General features: G+C 61.7%; 1 protein-coding gene across 6 annotated transcripts in view; it reads right to left on the reverse strand.

Annotated features, from left to right (window-relative positions):
* Positions 1–14,656, reverse strand: part of Prkcz (protein kinase C zeta) — an 81,803-nt gene that overhangs the window by 18,905 nt on the left and 48,242 nt on the right. For 4 of the 6 annotated variants that reach the window (XM_048783805.1, XM_048783808.1, XM_048783809.1 and 1 more), the window contains 5 exons: positions 9,958–10,043; positions 5,232–5,363; positions 3,817–3,946; positions 2,589–2,641; positions 1,537–1,725 (listed from right to left, as the gene is read on the reverse strand). In XM_048783805.1, coding sequence (XP_048639762.1) covers positions 1,537–1,725; positions 2,589–2,641; positions 3,817–3,946; positions 5,232–5,363; positions 9,958–10,043 — 590 coding nt within the window. The remainder of the gene's footprint in view (positions 1–1,536; positions 1,726–2,588; positions 2,642–3,816; positions 3,947–5,231; positions 5,364–9,957; positions 10,044–14,656) is intronic. The other 2 variants (XM_015501500.2, XM_048783807.1) reach the window with 1 other exon arrangement.

Here is a 14,656-nt window from a genome sequence, read left to right on the forward strand (position 1 = left end):
TGACAGCAGCACCGTGGCACCTGCACCTTGCCCTCTGCTCCTGAGTCCCAGCGAGTACTCAGGTGTGAAGGCCGACAGGCAGAGAAGACCCTCAGTGCTAGCCCTGGGCTCTGGGCCACTGGGAGGCACCACTGCACACCCATGAGGACCAAGGGACGAGAAGCCAGAAGCAGGGTGGGCATGTGCAGACACTGGAGCCCTCGCCCTCTGGGAGCAGGTGCCACACTCTGAAGCTGCCACGGGTCCTTGGGAGTTGGCGCAAATCCCAGGTGACCAGCAACTCCACCCAGACGTGCCTCCCGGGGGCTCAGGGACTCTGACCTCACTGCACGACCGCTGTCCGCAGCCAAAGGTGGGAGAGCTCTGCCCGTGGATGGACAGATGCACAGAGCGAGGCCTTGGGACCACAGACTGGGCATCCTGATGCACGCTACCACCAGGGGACCCTGAGCAGGTGCCAGTGACATGCCCAGCACAGGACGCCACCAGAAGTCCACGCAGGACGCGGTGGGTGGCTGGGGGGGCCGATGTGAGGGGAATGCCAGCCCAGCTTGGTAGGGTCAGGTCTGGCAGGGGAAGGGATGTTCAGGACTAGGTAATGGTGGCGGTCATTCAAAATGTGACAAACCAACTCAACGTGGCTAAATGGCAGGCTCTATGTCACGTGCACTTCACCACAACTTCACTGGCCAGTTCAAAGCCAGCCTCAGCAAGACCCATCTCAAAATAAAACACAGAAGTGGCTGGGGATGCGGCTCAGTGGTCAAGTGCCTCTGGGTTCAATCTTTGGTACAAAACTAAACAAAACAAATCTTGAAGTTGAAATTGAGATTTCAAGAAATAAACCATCAGTCCTGTTGCCTTAACTTCTCCCCAGAAGCACCGGCGCCAGGGCCTGAGACAGGGCTCAGCGGCCGAGTCGTGCCTCGCAGTCACAAGGCCTGGTCACCCAGCACCACAGAGAGAAAAGGAAGCAGCTGGCATGGAGCTGCCACTCAGCATGTGCCCAGAGACGGTGCCACCCTCACCACCCGACCGGCTCCGGCTGCACTGCCATGTCACCAGACTCAGCCATTCTGAGCTTGCAGCTGACACATCAAGCCAGCCGGTCACTCAGCCCAGCGGCTCCCCTCACCGGAATCCAGCCTTCACCACAGCCTGCAGCGGCTTCCTCCTGCCCATGCCCAGAGACGCAGCCCGTCCCCATCCCCTCAGAGACCCCGGCCCATGTCCACACTCCATCCCTGAGTGGACCCAGGGTGCACCCCCCCACCTGCCCACGTGGTCCGCCATGCAGCCCTGCCCCCTGGGGACCCAGGTGCGTCCCCGGCCCCCCCCACGCCCACAGGTCTGCACCACGCAGCCTGGTCCCCTGGGGACCCCAGGGTGCGTCCCCGCCCCCCACCTGCCCATGTGGTCCCCCCTGCAGCCCCGCCCCCTGGGGACCCAGGTGTGTTCCCCACCCCCCCACCTGCCCACGTGTTCCCCACCGCGCGGCCCCCGCCCCTGCCCTCGGCCCAGCGGCCCCCCACCCACCTCGTCGTCGTGGACCAGCTCCTTCTTGACCACCTTCATGGCGTAGACCTGGTCGTTCTTCTTCAGCCGCACCAGGAGGACCTTGGCGTAGCTGCCGCGCCCGATGACCCTGATGAGGTCGAAGTCCTGCAGCCCGAGCCCCTGAGAGATCTTGATGCCGTCGACCCCATCGATGACAGGTTTCAGGTCCTAGGGAGGGAGCCCAGGGAAGGGGAGGGATGTGTCTGCCAGGGTCACTGGGAGGGCTGCTCCTCCGGGTGCCCCTGGGCCCTGTGATGGCACTGCAGCCCACCAGGCAGGGCCTCCCGCAGGGGACACAGTCTTGACAGCCTGCCAAGGTCTGCCCCGCCCCCAGCAGGCGGCCCTAGAGCGGCCTGCCAGACGTCTGTGGGCGCGAGGGGGTGGTAGGGGGTGGTCCCAGCGGGCTCCCGGTTCTTTCCAGACTGGCCATGAGAAGACCTGAGTGGTCCACGTCGTCTCTTTTTTGAGCTACATTCCCAGCCCTTTTTGAGACCAGGTATTGCTAAGTAGCCGAGATGGGGCCTGCGGTCCTCCTGCCTCAGCCTCCTGAGCCGCTGGGATGACAGGGGTGGCCATGTGTGGCTGGTCACTTGAGGAAGGGCGCCCTTGAGGGTGCCGAGCCCAGCTCTCCCTGCATGATTCACCAGGCTGCCTGTGAGGCCCGTCCACCGCCTGGTCCACACCCAGGAGAGGGCAGCGCGGTGCCGGCCAGGCCAGAGGGTGGGAGAGGCAACAAGGAGGTCTTCATGCAGATAAAATGGGATGACAATGGCAGCTCAGAGGTCAGCCCTGGCCTGGCTCTGGGGCCGGGATGTGGGTCCCAACAGCCTGCAGGGCGCCCGCCCCGGGGAGGGGGACTCGTGGAGCAAGCGTCAGCAGCAAGACCCAAGGACGAGGTCCTTCTCCCAGACGCCATAGAGCCCTGTCTCACCTGAGGCCAGCAACAATCCCCAACACGTCTAGTTCATGCCTAAGTGTCCTCCACTGCCCAGAAACAGGCTCCACGGCTCTGGACGAGGGGACACACTCACCTCGGAATCGTCTTTGATGCCCTCGTGCTTCCGGGAGGAAGAAATGTACGCAACTAGAGAAGGCAAGGGAGAGAAAAAGGCCATCACCCTGTGTCAGGGTCCTCCAGGGGCACGTGGTGGCCTGGCCAGGGCTGCTGTGCTCAGGGGCCTCCCAGGGGCGGCCACATCAGACCCCAGTCTTAGGAAAATGCATCTCCACACAGGGCCTGGGAGCCCTATGCCAACAGGGTTCCCTGGGACTCTGGGAACTGGGGCGTCACATCCTGATACACTCTGTGTAGGCTGACAACAGTCCAAGTCAAAAAGAGGAGTTTAGTGCATCTACCCTTTCAAACATCGTAAAGGAAGTGCTCACGTCTCCCCATCCAGCACGCCGCCTGCACCGTCCTCCGACTGACATCCTGAGCAGAACCACTGCCGAGTCTGGGACACCTCCCAGCCTTTGTCCTAAGGACAGGCCCTCGCAGCAGGGGCAGGAGCTCAGTGCTGGCTGGCTGGGTGGATGGTGGACAGGATGGTGCACAGAGGATGGATGGCTAGATGCTTGCTGGATGGGTAAGTGGTGGCTGGATGGACAGGGAGCTGTCTATTAGGAGTCTTTTTCATGTGGGGTGCTGAACTAAGTGCTCTGTGCTCTGTGGCCTTGTTTCATCCTTCAAGTTCCCAAGGGGACTCTTATCCAAGGGAAGCCAGAGCACCCACGCACCTGGGTGTGCAAGCTCACAGCTGGGCCGCGACCCAACTGGTATCTGAAATCTCTTATCATTAAAAAAAAAAAAAAAAAGGTTTGTGGACCCACCACTGAGTGGACCTGACCTCACTGAGTGGACCTGACCTCACTGAGTGGACCTGACCTCACTGATCTCAGGAGCTGAGCACCTGGTTAGGTCACACTCACCTGAGCAGGTGAGTCAGGTTAGGATGTGGAAACAAGGGGCACCCTTTCCCAGAAACCCCCACAGAAATCCAAGGGCCGGGCAGCAGCCCCCGTCGGCAGCCCCTCAGGCCCTCCCATGAGACCAGCCCCCAGCACCAAGTGCTCTCTGAACTCTCAAGTCCGTGTGGGGAGGGTCCTCACTCCACGGTTCCCAGGGCACAGAAGAACCAGCCTGGCCAGGATCCTCAGGTGGCCCCCAGTGCACCCCCAGCCCTGTGGGAGGGCACCAGGCTTGCCCACATGAACCCTGGGCACCAGGAGGCCAGGAAAGGGAGGCAGCGGGAGGCAGACCGGGCAGAGAGGAGCCCAGCCAGGCCAGCAGGAGAAGAGAGTGCCTACTGCCATCAGTCTCCTCCGAGGGAAGGTCCACGCCGTCGCTCTTCTCAGCTACTGGAGGCTCTTGGGAAGGCATGACAGAATCCTGCCAGAGAGACGGGCGCGTCACCGTGGCTGTCCACGACCGCTGCTGTGCCCTGTGTGCCAGGGGTGTGCCGCCCAGAGCACAGTGGCCAGGCTGCTGCACTGAGCTCAGGAAGGAGACGAGCTGCCCAGGACAGCAGGCAGAGGACACTGCAGGGCCCTGGGCTGCGGCCTCCCTGCCAGGCCTTCTGTTTTCTAACTTTAATTTTACTATTTCAAGGTCCTGGGGACTGAGCCCCAGGGTGCTCTCCACTGAGCTGCACCCTTTTAAGACGGCGTCTCACTCAGTTTCTCAGGTTGGCCTTGACCTTGCCGTCCTCCTGCCCCAGCCTCCCGACTTGCCAGGACAACAGGTGTGGCACTGTGCCCCCAAGAGGTGTCTTAAAACACGGGTCAGGGCTTCACACGTGTGGTGACCCGCCCCCGCATCATGTGCCTCACGGCAGCCAGACCCCAAGCATCACCCAAGGGCGCTTGGGTCCCACATGGCTGGCACCACAATGAAGCACTGAGCCATGGGCTCCCACCACTGGCCCGGGCTCTGGCTGACCACACCCGGGCTGGGCTTGCCTCCAAAAGCTACCGTGGACCTTGGGGGAACTGTCACCAGGCACTGTCATGGTTTTTGGCAGACAGGCCCGAAAGGACCCAGGAGTGTTTGCCCCACCCCTGCCTGTGGTACCCTGTGTCTGGGGCTCCAGCAACACCAGGCTGACACCCTGGGCCAGACTTGGTCCCGTCTGGGACGGGTGGGCACGCCGCCCCACAGCCTTGTCCCCACACACACACCTCCAGATGGGGCGTGGCCACCACCACTGGCCCTCAGCAGGGCTGGGGTCTCGCGCCCAGCCCTGGTGCCCTCTCCCAAGGTGCAGCAGAGCCGGGGTGTCTGGAAGAACGAGGGTTGGAAGCTGGGTCAACAGCGTGCCCAAGGGCCCGGTCTCCTCAAGTCCAGGTGCTCGGGATGAGCTGTCGAGGGAGCTGCCCCCACCTGGTCCCTAGGCCCTCACGGCTGCTCCAGGGCAGGGCCCCCAGCGTTGGGTGCAGCCTGGGAGCCCTGGAGATCTGAGCCACAGCTGGCAACAGGAGGTCCTCCCCACCCACCTGCAGAGGGCACTGGAGTTCCCCCGGAGCCCTGGCGGCCGTCACAGGGAAAACACAGGAACCCTTCCCATGGGGCTAGGGTGGGGACAGGGCCACGACCCCTCAAGACAGATGGGTCACAAGGCCAGCCTGGACCACAGGCCAGAGTCCGGGTCTAGCACCCACCCTGGGCCCCGACTCACCATAAGCCTTCTGCAGGTCAGCGGGACGAGGCCGTGGCAGCGCTTATGGACCAGCAGCTTGCAGTGGACGCACCTGTAGCCCTGCCTGGCGAGGCCCCATATCCTTTCGCTGCACTGGCCACAGTACGCTTTCTGCAGGTGGGAAGGGCATGTGTCAGGCCAGGGCTGACTCTCCCTGAGCCCTGCTGTGCCACGGGGCCCAGCCGAGGACCCAGCAGGCCGCACCTTTCACATTCGTTCAGGAAACGCCGCTGGGGCGCCAGGAGCCCCCCACTTCCCTTCCAGGAGCCGGGCCGGAGCGGCCTGGGCCCCACCGCGTGGTGCCTGCCCTGCTTCAGGCTGCGGTGCTGCCTGCTGGGTCTGGTCAGGCAGTCCAGGCCGCAAAGTGCAGGGGAGAGGTTCCCTGACCCTCCTTCAAACTGTCACCTGGGAGCGAGGACCTGGGGGAGTGAGCCTGCAGGCGACCTGACGCCACTGCCCACTAACTGGGAGGGCAGTCTGCCACAGCCCTGGGGGGTTCTTGGGCACGGAACCCAGGGTTCCATCCACCACTGAGCTGCAGCCCAGCCCTTTAAATTTCTTATTTTGAGACAGGTCTTGCTAAGTCACCTGGACTCAGCCTCCTGAGTTGTTGGGATGACAGGTGTGGCCACTGCACCTGACATTATTTTCCAATTTTGAACAGATCTTTTCTTCTTTGTGACTCTCATCAACCTGAAGTTAATGATCATCGCTTGTCTTGTGACATTCTCATGGGTTTCTGAATTTCACAAGATGCACATGGAGGAACATCTTTGGAACCCGGCTTAGTCCCGTGCGTCTGTGGTGTCCACAGGCCCTGGATGTCCCCTCTGGACTTCCCTAGGCAAAGTTCTTGTGCTTTTGCGCTTGGTCATCACTCTCAACCATGTCCTTCTTCAGTGATCCTCAGATCACTCCTGCCCAGGGCATCTGAGGTGACTGAATCTGCCCAAGAAAACTGAGCCCTGGCACCAGGGCCACGGGGCACTAAGGGGACCGCCTGGGAGCCGGTTCTCATCAGAGAAGAGCCATACCCAGGAAGCCAGGGCTCAGGGCTCGGGCACCGAGGCCAGCACCAGGGACAGTGCCCACCACACATGGGCTCCCACCATGTTCTTGTCATGGACAAGACCACTGCTTTTAACTTCAGTACCAGAAAAAAAGCATTCCAAGTCCTCACATGTTTTCGGAATCCGTTCCCCACCAGGGAAGGAGCTACCTTGGAATGCTCTGACGCGCATGCAGGAGGCAGGGCGGAGTGGGCACGGGCTGGGGACCCCAAGGCCCCAACCGGGCCACACAGTCTCACACCCATGGTCAGCTCCCGAATGCAGGCCAGTCTCCATTTCCTGCTGCATCTACAGTCCCCAGAGACACCGGTCACCACCTGTGGAACTCTTTAGTGAAAAGCCAAGTTTTTGATCTAATGTGCTAGATGCACTTAGTTTTTCTTTTAATGTTTTTAGCTGTCAATGGACCTTTGTTTATTTATACTCGGTGCCAAGAATCAATCCCAGTGCCTCACCCACACCAGGCAAGCGCTCTACCACTGAGCCACAACGCAGCCCATGCACTTAGCTCTTCTAAGTCTCCATTTAACATCGTGATCTGCAATGCTTGGATCCCATGTGGCGGTGAATTCGCAGCTCCCAGGTGCCTTCACAAAGCCAGGACAACTGCTGACCTCTCCCACATGTGATTTGTACGGGAGGCTGCCAGTGCTTTACCAACAGCCCTTATTTAAAATCTACACTTGAATTACTGACATTTCACACAATGTGCCATTAAAAAATAAGATAAAACCAAAAGAGTCAAGTTTCTATTGTTGCAAATTCACACAAATTAAATGATCAATAAAGTCTTGTTTCTTGCTCATATTTTCAATCACATATTCTAATTTTTAAAGACAGTAAACACATTCTAACATTTTCAGCCAGTCTAAGCCTTCCGTCTGGGCTTCCGCCAGCTCTTACTCTGGATGTCCAGGTCCCTGCCACCCTGTGTGGTTTTGGATTGGGAGCTCAGACGCTGAGTGCATCCATCTGTGGGAATCCTTTGAGGCTGGCTGGAAGAGAACTGTGTTTGCGGCTGCCAGCCACCTGGGGGCACTGCTGGGCTGGACCCACGTAAGGGTATGAATCTGGGCTGCAGGTGTGAGGCCCAGCTCGATGCTTTAAGTCCTTGGGAACAGTATCCCTTCCCCCTCTTCACGTGGACACTAAGGCAGTCTCAGGTCCCCTCTTGTCCTCTGAGCCTGTGCCTGGGACCGTTTCATGTTGATGGCAGGGTGGGCACGGGTCCCTCTCAGGTCTAGATTATCTCAGCAAACATAACTCTGAGCCTCTAGCAGGGTGGTGGCAAACCTCAAGCTGCAAGCCAAACCCAGCCCTTCTCTTGTTTGCCCATGTAGAGTCGCAGGGGGCACATCCCAAAGGCCAAGGCGTGAACTTGGCTCCTGTCCAGGAGGTGCTTGCTGACTGATCACAGTTGCTTGGACCAAAGAGCTCAGGAGAAGTTTTTTTTTTAAAAAAGTAGTTTTAGTTGTAGACGGTCACAGTACCTTTATTTTATTCACTTATTTCTATGTGGTGCTAATCTGGAACCCAGCGCTCGCACGTGCTAGGCGAGTGCTCTACCACTGACCCACACCCTCACCACAGGAAAGGCTCAGGCCGAGGGTCCCAGCTCTGCGCACTGATCAGCGCACCCCACCCACGTCACACGGCTCAGGACCACTCTGTCACTGCAAACTCTCTCCTTGTGACTTTTTTCCAGAAGCCACAGGGGAGGCCAAGTGGAAGCTGACTCACGAGGGGCCACGGGGCTGAGCCCGCCCTGCTGAGCAGTGAGGGCCCCCGGTGCTGCCCAGGGCCCCCGGCAGGTCTTGGGGGAGAGTGTGAGCTTCATCTTGGCAAAACCAGCCAGTCAGACACAGGAACGGGGAAAGGGGTTCTAGAATCCTCTGATACGGTGGTGGGCTGGGGCATCTGCTGGAGACGCCTCCTCTCACCAGCACCAGGCAGGTTCCCAAGTTTAGCAGAGAGAAGCTGTGGCCCCCGAGGGGCTGTCTGTCCGCTGCCCACTTTGTAAATGGAGGTGGGGCGGCAGGTGCAGGTCCTGGCCAGGCACCTCCACTTCCGCACACAGCGGCAGCCGGCTTTCCGTCTGTCCTGGCTCGTGAACAGCCTCGTGGGCACGCCCTGCTGCCCGGGCCAGACGGCCAGGGCCCATCACTCCTGCCCTGCGGCCCCCACCCACTGGCGGCAGCACCTGGTGCTTGATGACCTCCCTGGCCTCTTGCGGGTGACGCCGGTGACACCAGCCTCTCCACGATCTGTGTTCCACAGCCCCCTGAGGTTTGCCTGGACTCCCCAAAGCCGCCTCCTTCCTGGCAGACGCGCCCCATTTCTCCTTGTCCCCAGCAGGCCCCGGGACTCCCCGTGACTTTGCTCACTCATCACAACACAGGACAAAGCAGCGCCTAGCTTGTACCTGCTGGGTGCCAGTGCGGGGACACAGCCTCGAGAGGGTGGAGTCCCTGTCCCCACCTGTTCCCAGAGCTCTGTGCACCGTGGAGCAGCCTCATTCAGAGCCACGAGGAACCTGGAGCGCGTCAGGCACGTCCCTGAGGGAGGCTGCCCAGGAGGGGCTGCTGGGCCCTCCTTGGCCAGGGGCCTGGACCCCTCCAGCCCCACCTCCAGGTGGTACCGTCTCAGGCCGCCTCCTCCAGCAAGTCTGTGGGCACTCCGGGCCGTGCTGGCTGGCCTTTCTGTGTGCGGGCCCGCGGGTCCCCTGGCCTACAGCCCTAGGCACTCCTCTCCTCCTCGTCCTCGGACTCCACGTCAGCCTCGAGGGGCGGGAGGCCCCGAGACACTGGAGGACCAAGGAGGAGGGACCCAGGCCCACAGAGCCTCCTGGAGGCCAGAGGACAGGTCCAGGGCAGGGCAGCACCCACTGAGGGCTGGGCTGGCTGGGCTACCCCAGAGGAGAAGGGAGAGGGCCAGTGCCGATGGTGGCCGCCATGGGATGGAGCAGAACGAAGCTGCCCGGATGACAAAGCAGCTTCCCTGTGGCCACCTGACACCCGTCACCACCACACTGCTCTGCAGACAGAGCTCAGAGAGGGTGCACCCTGCCCGAGGACACCTGTCACCGCAACCCTGACCCCCAGATCAGACTCCGAGAACCCTGAGGGCAACTGGGCCAGCAACACCACAGCCTCTGTGTGTGCCATGGGAGGTCACCAGGTCGCAGCTACCCAGCTGGGGACCAACGGTAGAAAAGTGAGGGGCTCAGCGGGCGGTGACACACAGGTGGCCGCAGGGAGCTCTGTGCAGAGTCCTGCAGTGGTCACTGGCCCATGGGCATCCATCCGAGTACCCGCCCACTCTGGCACCGAGGCACCTGGGCACCGCCCCTCACTGTGAGGACGAGAGCACAGTGAAACAACGGAGGATGGCGGAGCGTCCTCGGGAGGGGCCACAGGGGGGACAGAGCCCAGGGGAGGTGGGTGCTGCCTGCAGACTTGCAGGTGCACTCTGGACACAAGCAGCCTAGGCCCTCAGAGCCCCTGGGCACTCATCAGGGATCACGTCACCAGGGACGGCTGAGGGACACCATGAGCCCCCATGGGCTCAAAACAGCCCTGGACGCCTCTCCACCGCCTGCCGACAGGAGCCCAGCTGGCAGAAGTCTCGCCACTCACCCTGTTAAAGCGCTTGGCCTGGAAGAGGTGGCCGTTGGCCTGGTACAGCTTCCTCCATCTCCTGGCTCCCCGGCGGTAGATGGACTCTGGAAGGACAGGAGAGAGGCACAAAGGTGGGTCACGGCTGCCCGCCCGCCTGCTTGCTGCCCAGGGTATGGAGAGGACAGGCTGCTCCTGTCCAGGTGGCCTGGGGGACACCAGAGTTGCAGTGACAGCCTCCCCAGTGACCTCGGCCTCTCCTCACATGGAGCTCAGTTCTCACAGCCGTGACTGCTAGAGATGGCCGTCCAGATGAGGGGACACGACCGGGGCCACGGACAGCACGGGCAGAGACGGACCCTGCCAGGCAGGCCAGCAGCCCCACCCGGGCCTGTCCTCCTTCCCGCCCACCCTCCAGCCAGCCCCAGGAGACTCAGGCCCTTTCTCCACAGGGACCCCGTTCAAATGGGCCGTGGTATGTAAACAGAGCCGCCTGAGTGGGCAGAGCCCTGCAGGCCACGGTCAGCCAGCAGGCAGAGAGCAGGGCCTCAGCTCACCCGGACTCCTAGGCCCAGTGCTCCCTGCAGCTTCCCTTGAGATTGGGGGGGGTGGGCAGAGAGCCAAACCCAGCAAATTGCAAGTGACCTACAGCACGGGTCAGTGATTCAGACTGGTGGGGAGCGGGCGGCGGCCAGAGCCCAGGGCCCCACGCGCCTCAAACACGGGAAAAAACCCGCGGAAACCACCCCAGGGACGCCACAGAGGATGGAGCTCTGTGCTCCCACAAAGCTGCAGGCAAAGGTGACTCTCATGAGCCCAGAGGAAGTGCCCCCAGCACAGGGCGTGGACCACGCAGAACACTCTCAGCTCCTCTCAGCTCCGGCTGGAAATGGCCACGCAGGTCCCAGCAACCCGCTTCGCTCCTTGAAATGGGGGACGGGCCAAGAGCAAGAGGCCAGGCTCCTCTGGGAGCTGGGGAGGAATGGGCCTGCCCAGCCCCTCGGCAGGCCCCGCAGAACTTCTCCTGCCCCAAAGTCTGGTGTCACCTGATCCCCTGAGGGTTCCAACCTCAGATGAGACGCCCAGATGGCAGCCCTTCACCCACCTGGGACTTCAGGCCTGGGGACCACCGGAGGCTCGAGCCAGGGGGAGTGGTGGCACCCTGGCCCATCTGCCCCAAGGCTCTGGGGAGCCTTGAGAGCCCCACTGGCCTCTGCCCATGAGGACTGCCCCAACAACCAGACACTGGAGGGGGAAACGACTGGGTGGCGAGGACAGACTGGGACCTGGCCTCTGGCTCCTTCTACCCAGCATGCCTGTCCCTTGAGTGTTGACCCTTCAGATTCGACTAACATCTCCAGGGAGGCAGGGGCTTAAAGCACCCAGCAGAGGCCAAGACTGACCAGCGGGTCCCCAGAGAACAGGGGGCAGGACAGAGGACCCGAGCCACCAGGGTGTGGGGTACAGTGGTGACAGGTGGCGGGGGGTACAGCGCACCTGCCACCCACAGCAAGGAAGCCTAGCTTCGCCATGACCACAGCGCTGGACTGTCCCCAAGCACGTGTGCTAGCTCGGGCCCCAGGGGACTGTACTAGGGGACGAGGCCTCGAGGAGATGACGAGGGGAAAACGAGGGCCCAGGGTGGGGCCCTGATCTGAGGGGATCAGGGTCCTCGCTCTCCCCACCACCTGAGGACGTGGACAGAGGTGGCCCTTCCCTGAGCCCCAGGGTCAGCTTGGAGCCCACGGCAGCCTCTGGCCTGAGTGAAAGCAAGTTCCTGTGGCGCACACACCCCTCAGGTGGCGCCTCCCGGCGGCACCTGCCCTGCAGCGCGAGCCGGCCGGCCGGGGCACCACGACGGGGGCAGCCCGGCCGGTCACCAGCCAGGATGCAGGAGGACAGGCACGCCCCGGGACAGCACTCGGAGGCCAGCTCAACCTGCGGAACTGGAGGCCACACCGGGGTCCCTCAGACCTGGAGCTCTTGGTGTGCTCCCAGGAAGTCTGCTCGAGGACCACGCTGTGGCTGCAAAGCTGCGGCCACCTGGCCTGGGGCACCCGGACATGGCGAGACAAACCCAGGCTGCAGGAACCCGAGGGCACTGTGGGACCAGGAAATGGTGGAGTAGGTGGCGCCGGGCAGAGCCTTGGCAGGAGGCACCCCTGCTGCCGGCTGGCCTACTCCAAGTCCAGGACCTGGCCTCTGGGACAGCACCAGGCCACGCGGGGGCGGAGGGGTCCCAGCCCCATGGCTGCCGAGGGCAGGCGAGTCCGCGGCATCGTTAGGCTTTGGGATGTTCACGGTTACGTGTTCTTGGCACACGTGCCGTCACACTAAACGATATCCATTAAAAGTAAAAACGGGGCCAAGGCCATGGTGGGCGTGGGCACTTCCCTCCACTGGTCCTCAAGTAGCTCCACCTGGCCTTCTGAGTGTCAGGGTTCGGCTGTGGTCGGGTGGAAACTCAATCCCCATGGCCAGACCTTGATGCATTCAGAGGTGACCAGGGTGGGGGCCCCTGGTGCTCCGTGAGAGGTGAAGAGACCTCAGTGGACACACTCGCTGCCCTCGAATGCTCTCCAGGGTGCAGTGTGACAGAGGCCTTGCCAGACGCCACACCCTGCTCTGGTCTATGAAAAGTCCACCTCCAGTCTGATCTGTGAGCCTCGGGTCTGTGGGCGCGCCTGTGGGGGGGTGGTACTGGCACTGGACCCAGTGGCGCTCTGCCACTGAGCTCACCCCAGCCCTTCTGACTGTAGACGGGGTCTCAGTGTGTGGTTGAGCCTGGCCTTGATCTTGTGCCTTCCTGCCCTGGCCTCCAGGGTCGCTGGGGTCTCAGGAGTGGGTGCTGCGCCTGGGAGCACGTCACGTGTTAAAAGAAACAAGGGTTCCCAGCTCCCTGCAGGCGCCAGCAGCTGCCCTCAACTCCCCACTCAGACAGGCGCTGCCCATGGCAGGATCAAGGTCAGCGGGGCTCCACCGAGAGCCACAGGCACAGACACTGCTGCCCAGTCCACCCTGACAGAGGAGCCGAATGCAGAGAGCTGGGAGGACTTCCCTGAAGGCTGGAGAGGAGAGTCCAGGCCCACTCGCCTGAGGCTGAGGAGGCCCAGCACTGGGACTCCTCTGGAGAAGGCAAAGGCACGAGGGTCCACGCACACATGTCCTGCCAGGCTGGGCGGCAGCATGGCCTTGGCACTCTCCTCCTGGACGCTGGGTGTGGTTTAAGAGATGCACATGGGGGCCAAGAGGAAAGGGGCAGCTAGGCTGGGCCACAGCCTCAGCTGTTTCTGTGATGGTGAGAAGGGATGGGATTGACATCCAAATTGTGGACCTGATTGATTGGTTGGTTGATTTTTGGTCTGGGGATTGAACCCAGGGGTGCTTAACCACTGAGCCACAGCCCCAGACCTTTTAATAAGTATTTTATTTAAGCCGGGCACGGTGGTGCACACCTGTGATCCCAGCTGCTTGGGAGGCCCAGGCAGGAAGACTGCAAGTTCAAAGCCAGCCTCAGAATTTTAGCGAGGCCCTAAGCTACTCAGTGAGATCCTGCCTCTAAATCAAGTACAAAGAGGGCCTGGCTTCATCTGTGGACCCTGAGTGGAGCCAGTGGCCCTCCCTAAGATGGACGGGCCTCATCTACTCAGGTGAAGGCCTGAACAGAACTGAGAGGGATCTGGGCAGCCCCCTGGTGTTAACGTGACCTACAGTCCTGGCTCCTTCCCAGTCCTGGGCTGCCCGACCACCCGCCAGCCCCACTGCTGCAACGCGGGACTTCCTCTCCCCCATCACAAGTGAGCCAGCTCCTTCCGACTTGCCTTCCCCTCTGCACAGTCTGGACTGCTTCTCGGGCATACCCTGACGGACTCAGGGGCTCTCAGGACAGTCCAGGGTGTGCCCAGCCCTCCCTCTCTAGCTCCCCAGTGACGAACTCCACGGGAGGTATTGCAGAGCCACAGATTCCAGCGGGCAGGACTGAGGGGGCCCCTGGGGTGTGACCCACACCTGGGACACCGCCGGGAATCACAGTGACAGTAGGCATCCCTCACTTTAAAAATACACCCTTAGCTGGGCACGGTGGCGCAATGCCTGTCATCCCAGCAGCTCACGAGGCTGAGGCAGGAGGATGGCAGGTTCGAAGCCAGCCTGGGCAACCTAGCGAGGTCACTTAGGGAGACCCTGTTTCAAGTAGAGTGAGGGATGTGGCTCAGTGGTCAAGTGCCCCTGAGTTCAGTCCCCCCACCAATATGTAGAAACTTTATTCTGCAATAACTTAAGGACTGTATATTCAAAAGGTGACAGGGACAGTTCCCATGTTCACGCTGCCTGCACTACTGCTGCCCCAAGCTCAAGCTGCCCGCCTGCTGCCCGCTGGCCTGTCCAGGCTGACGGCGGAGGCCCATGTTCACCAGTGCCCCTCGCTTTCCTCGACAGACTGCTTATCTGAGGTCAGTGTTAGTGGGGACCCGAGGCCACGGCAGAGTTCCCACAGGCCCCTTGCCGGGCCCCTGCGGCCTGCCCTGTCAGCATGGGGTGACCGTAGTCCACACCATTCACCACTCCTCACCTGCATTCCCACCTAGATGCTGCCGGGACCCCATGTGACATTTAGTCACCTCACGCACGCGGGCATCTCTCTGGATGACCGACAGTGCTGAGGAGGTCTCCGGGGTCTCGGGGGCTGGGGGTTGTGCATCCTGGGTCCTGACCTGGTAAG

This window comes from Marmota marmota, unplaced genomic scaffold (assembly GCF_001458135.2).
Source record: "Marmota marmota marmota unplaced genomic scaffold, marMar, whole genome shotgun sequence".
Classification (NCBI taxonomy): domain Eukaryota; kingdom Metazoa; phylum Chordata; class Mammalia; order Rodentia; family Sciuridae; genus Marmota; species Marmota marmota.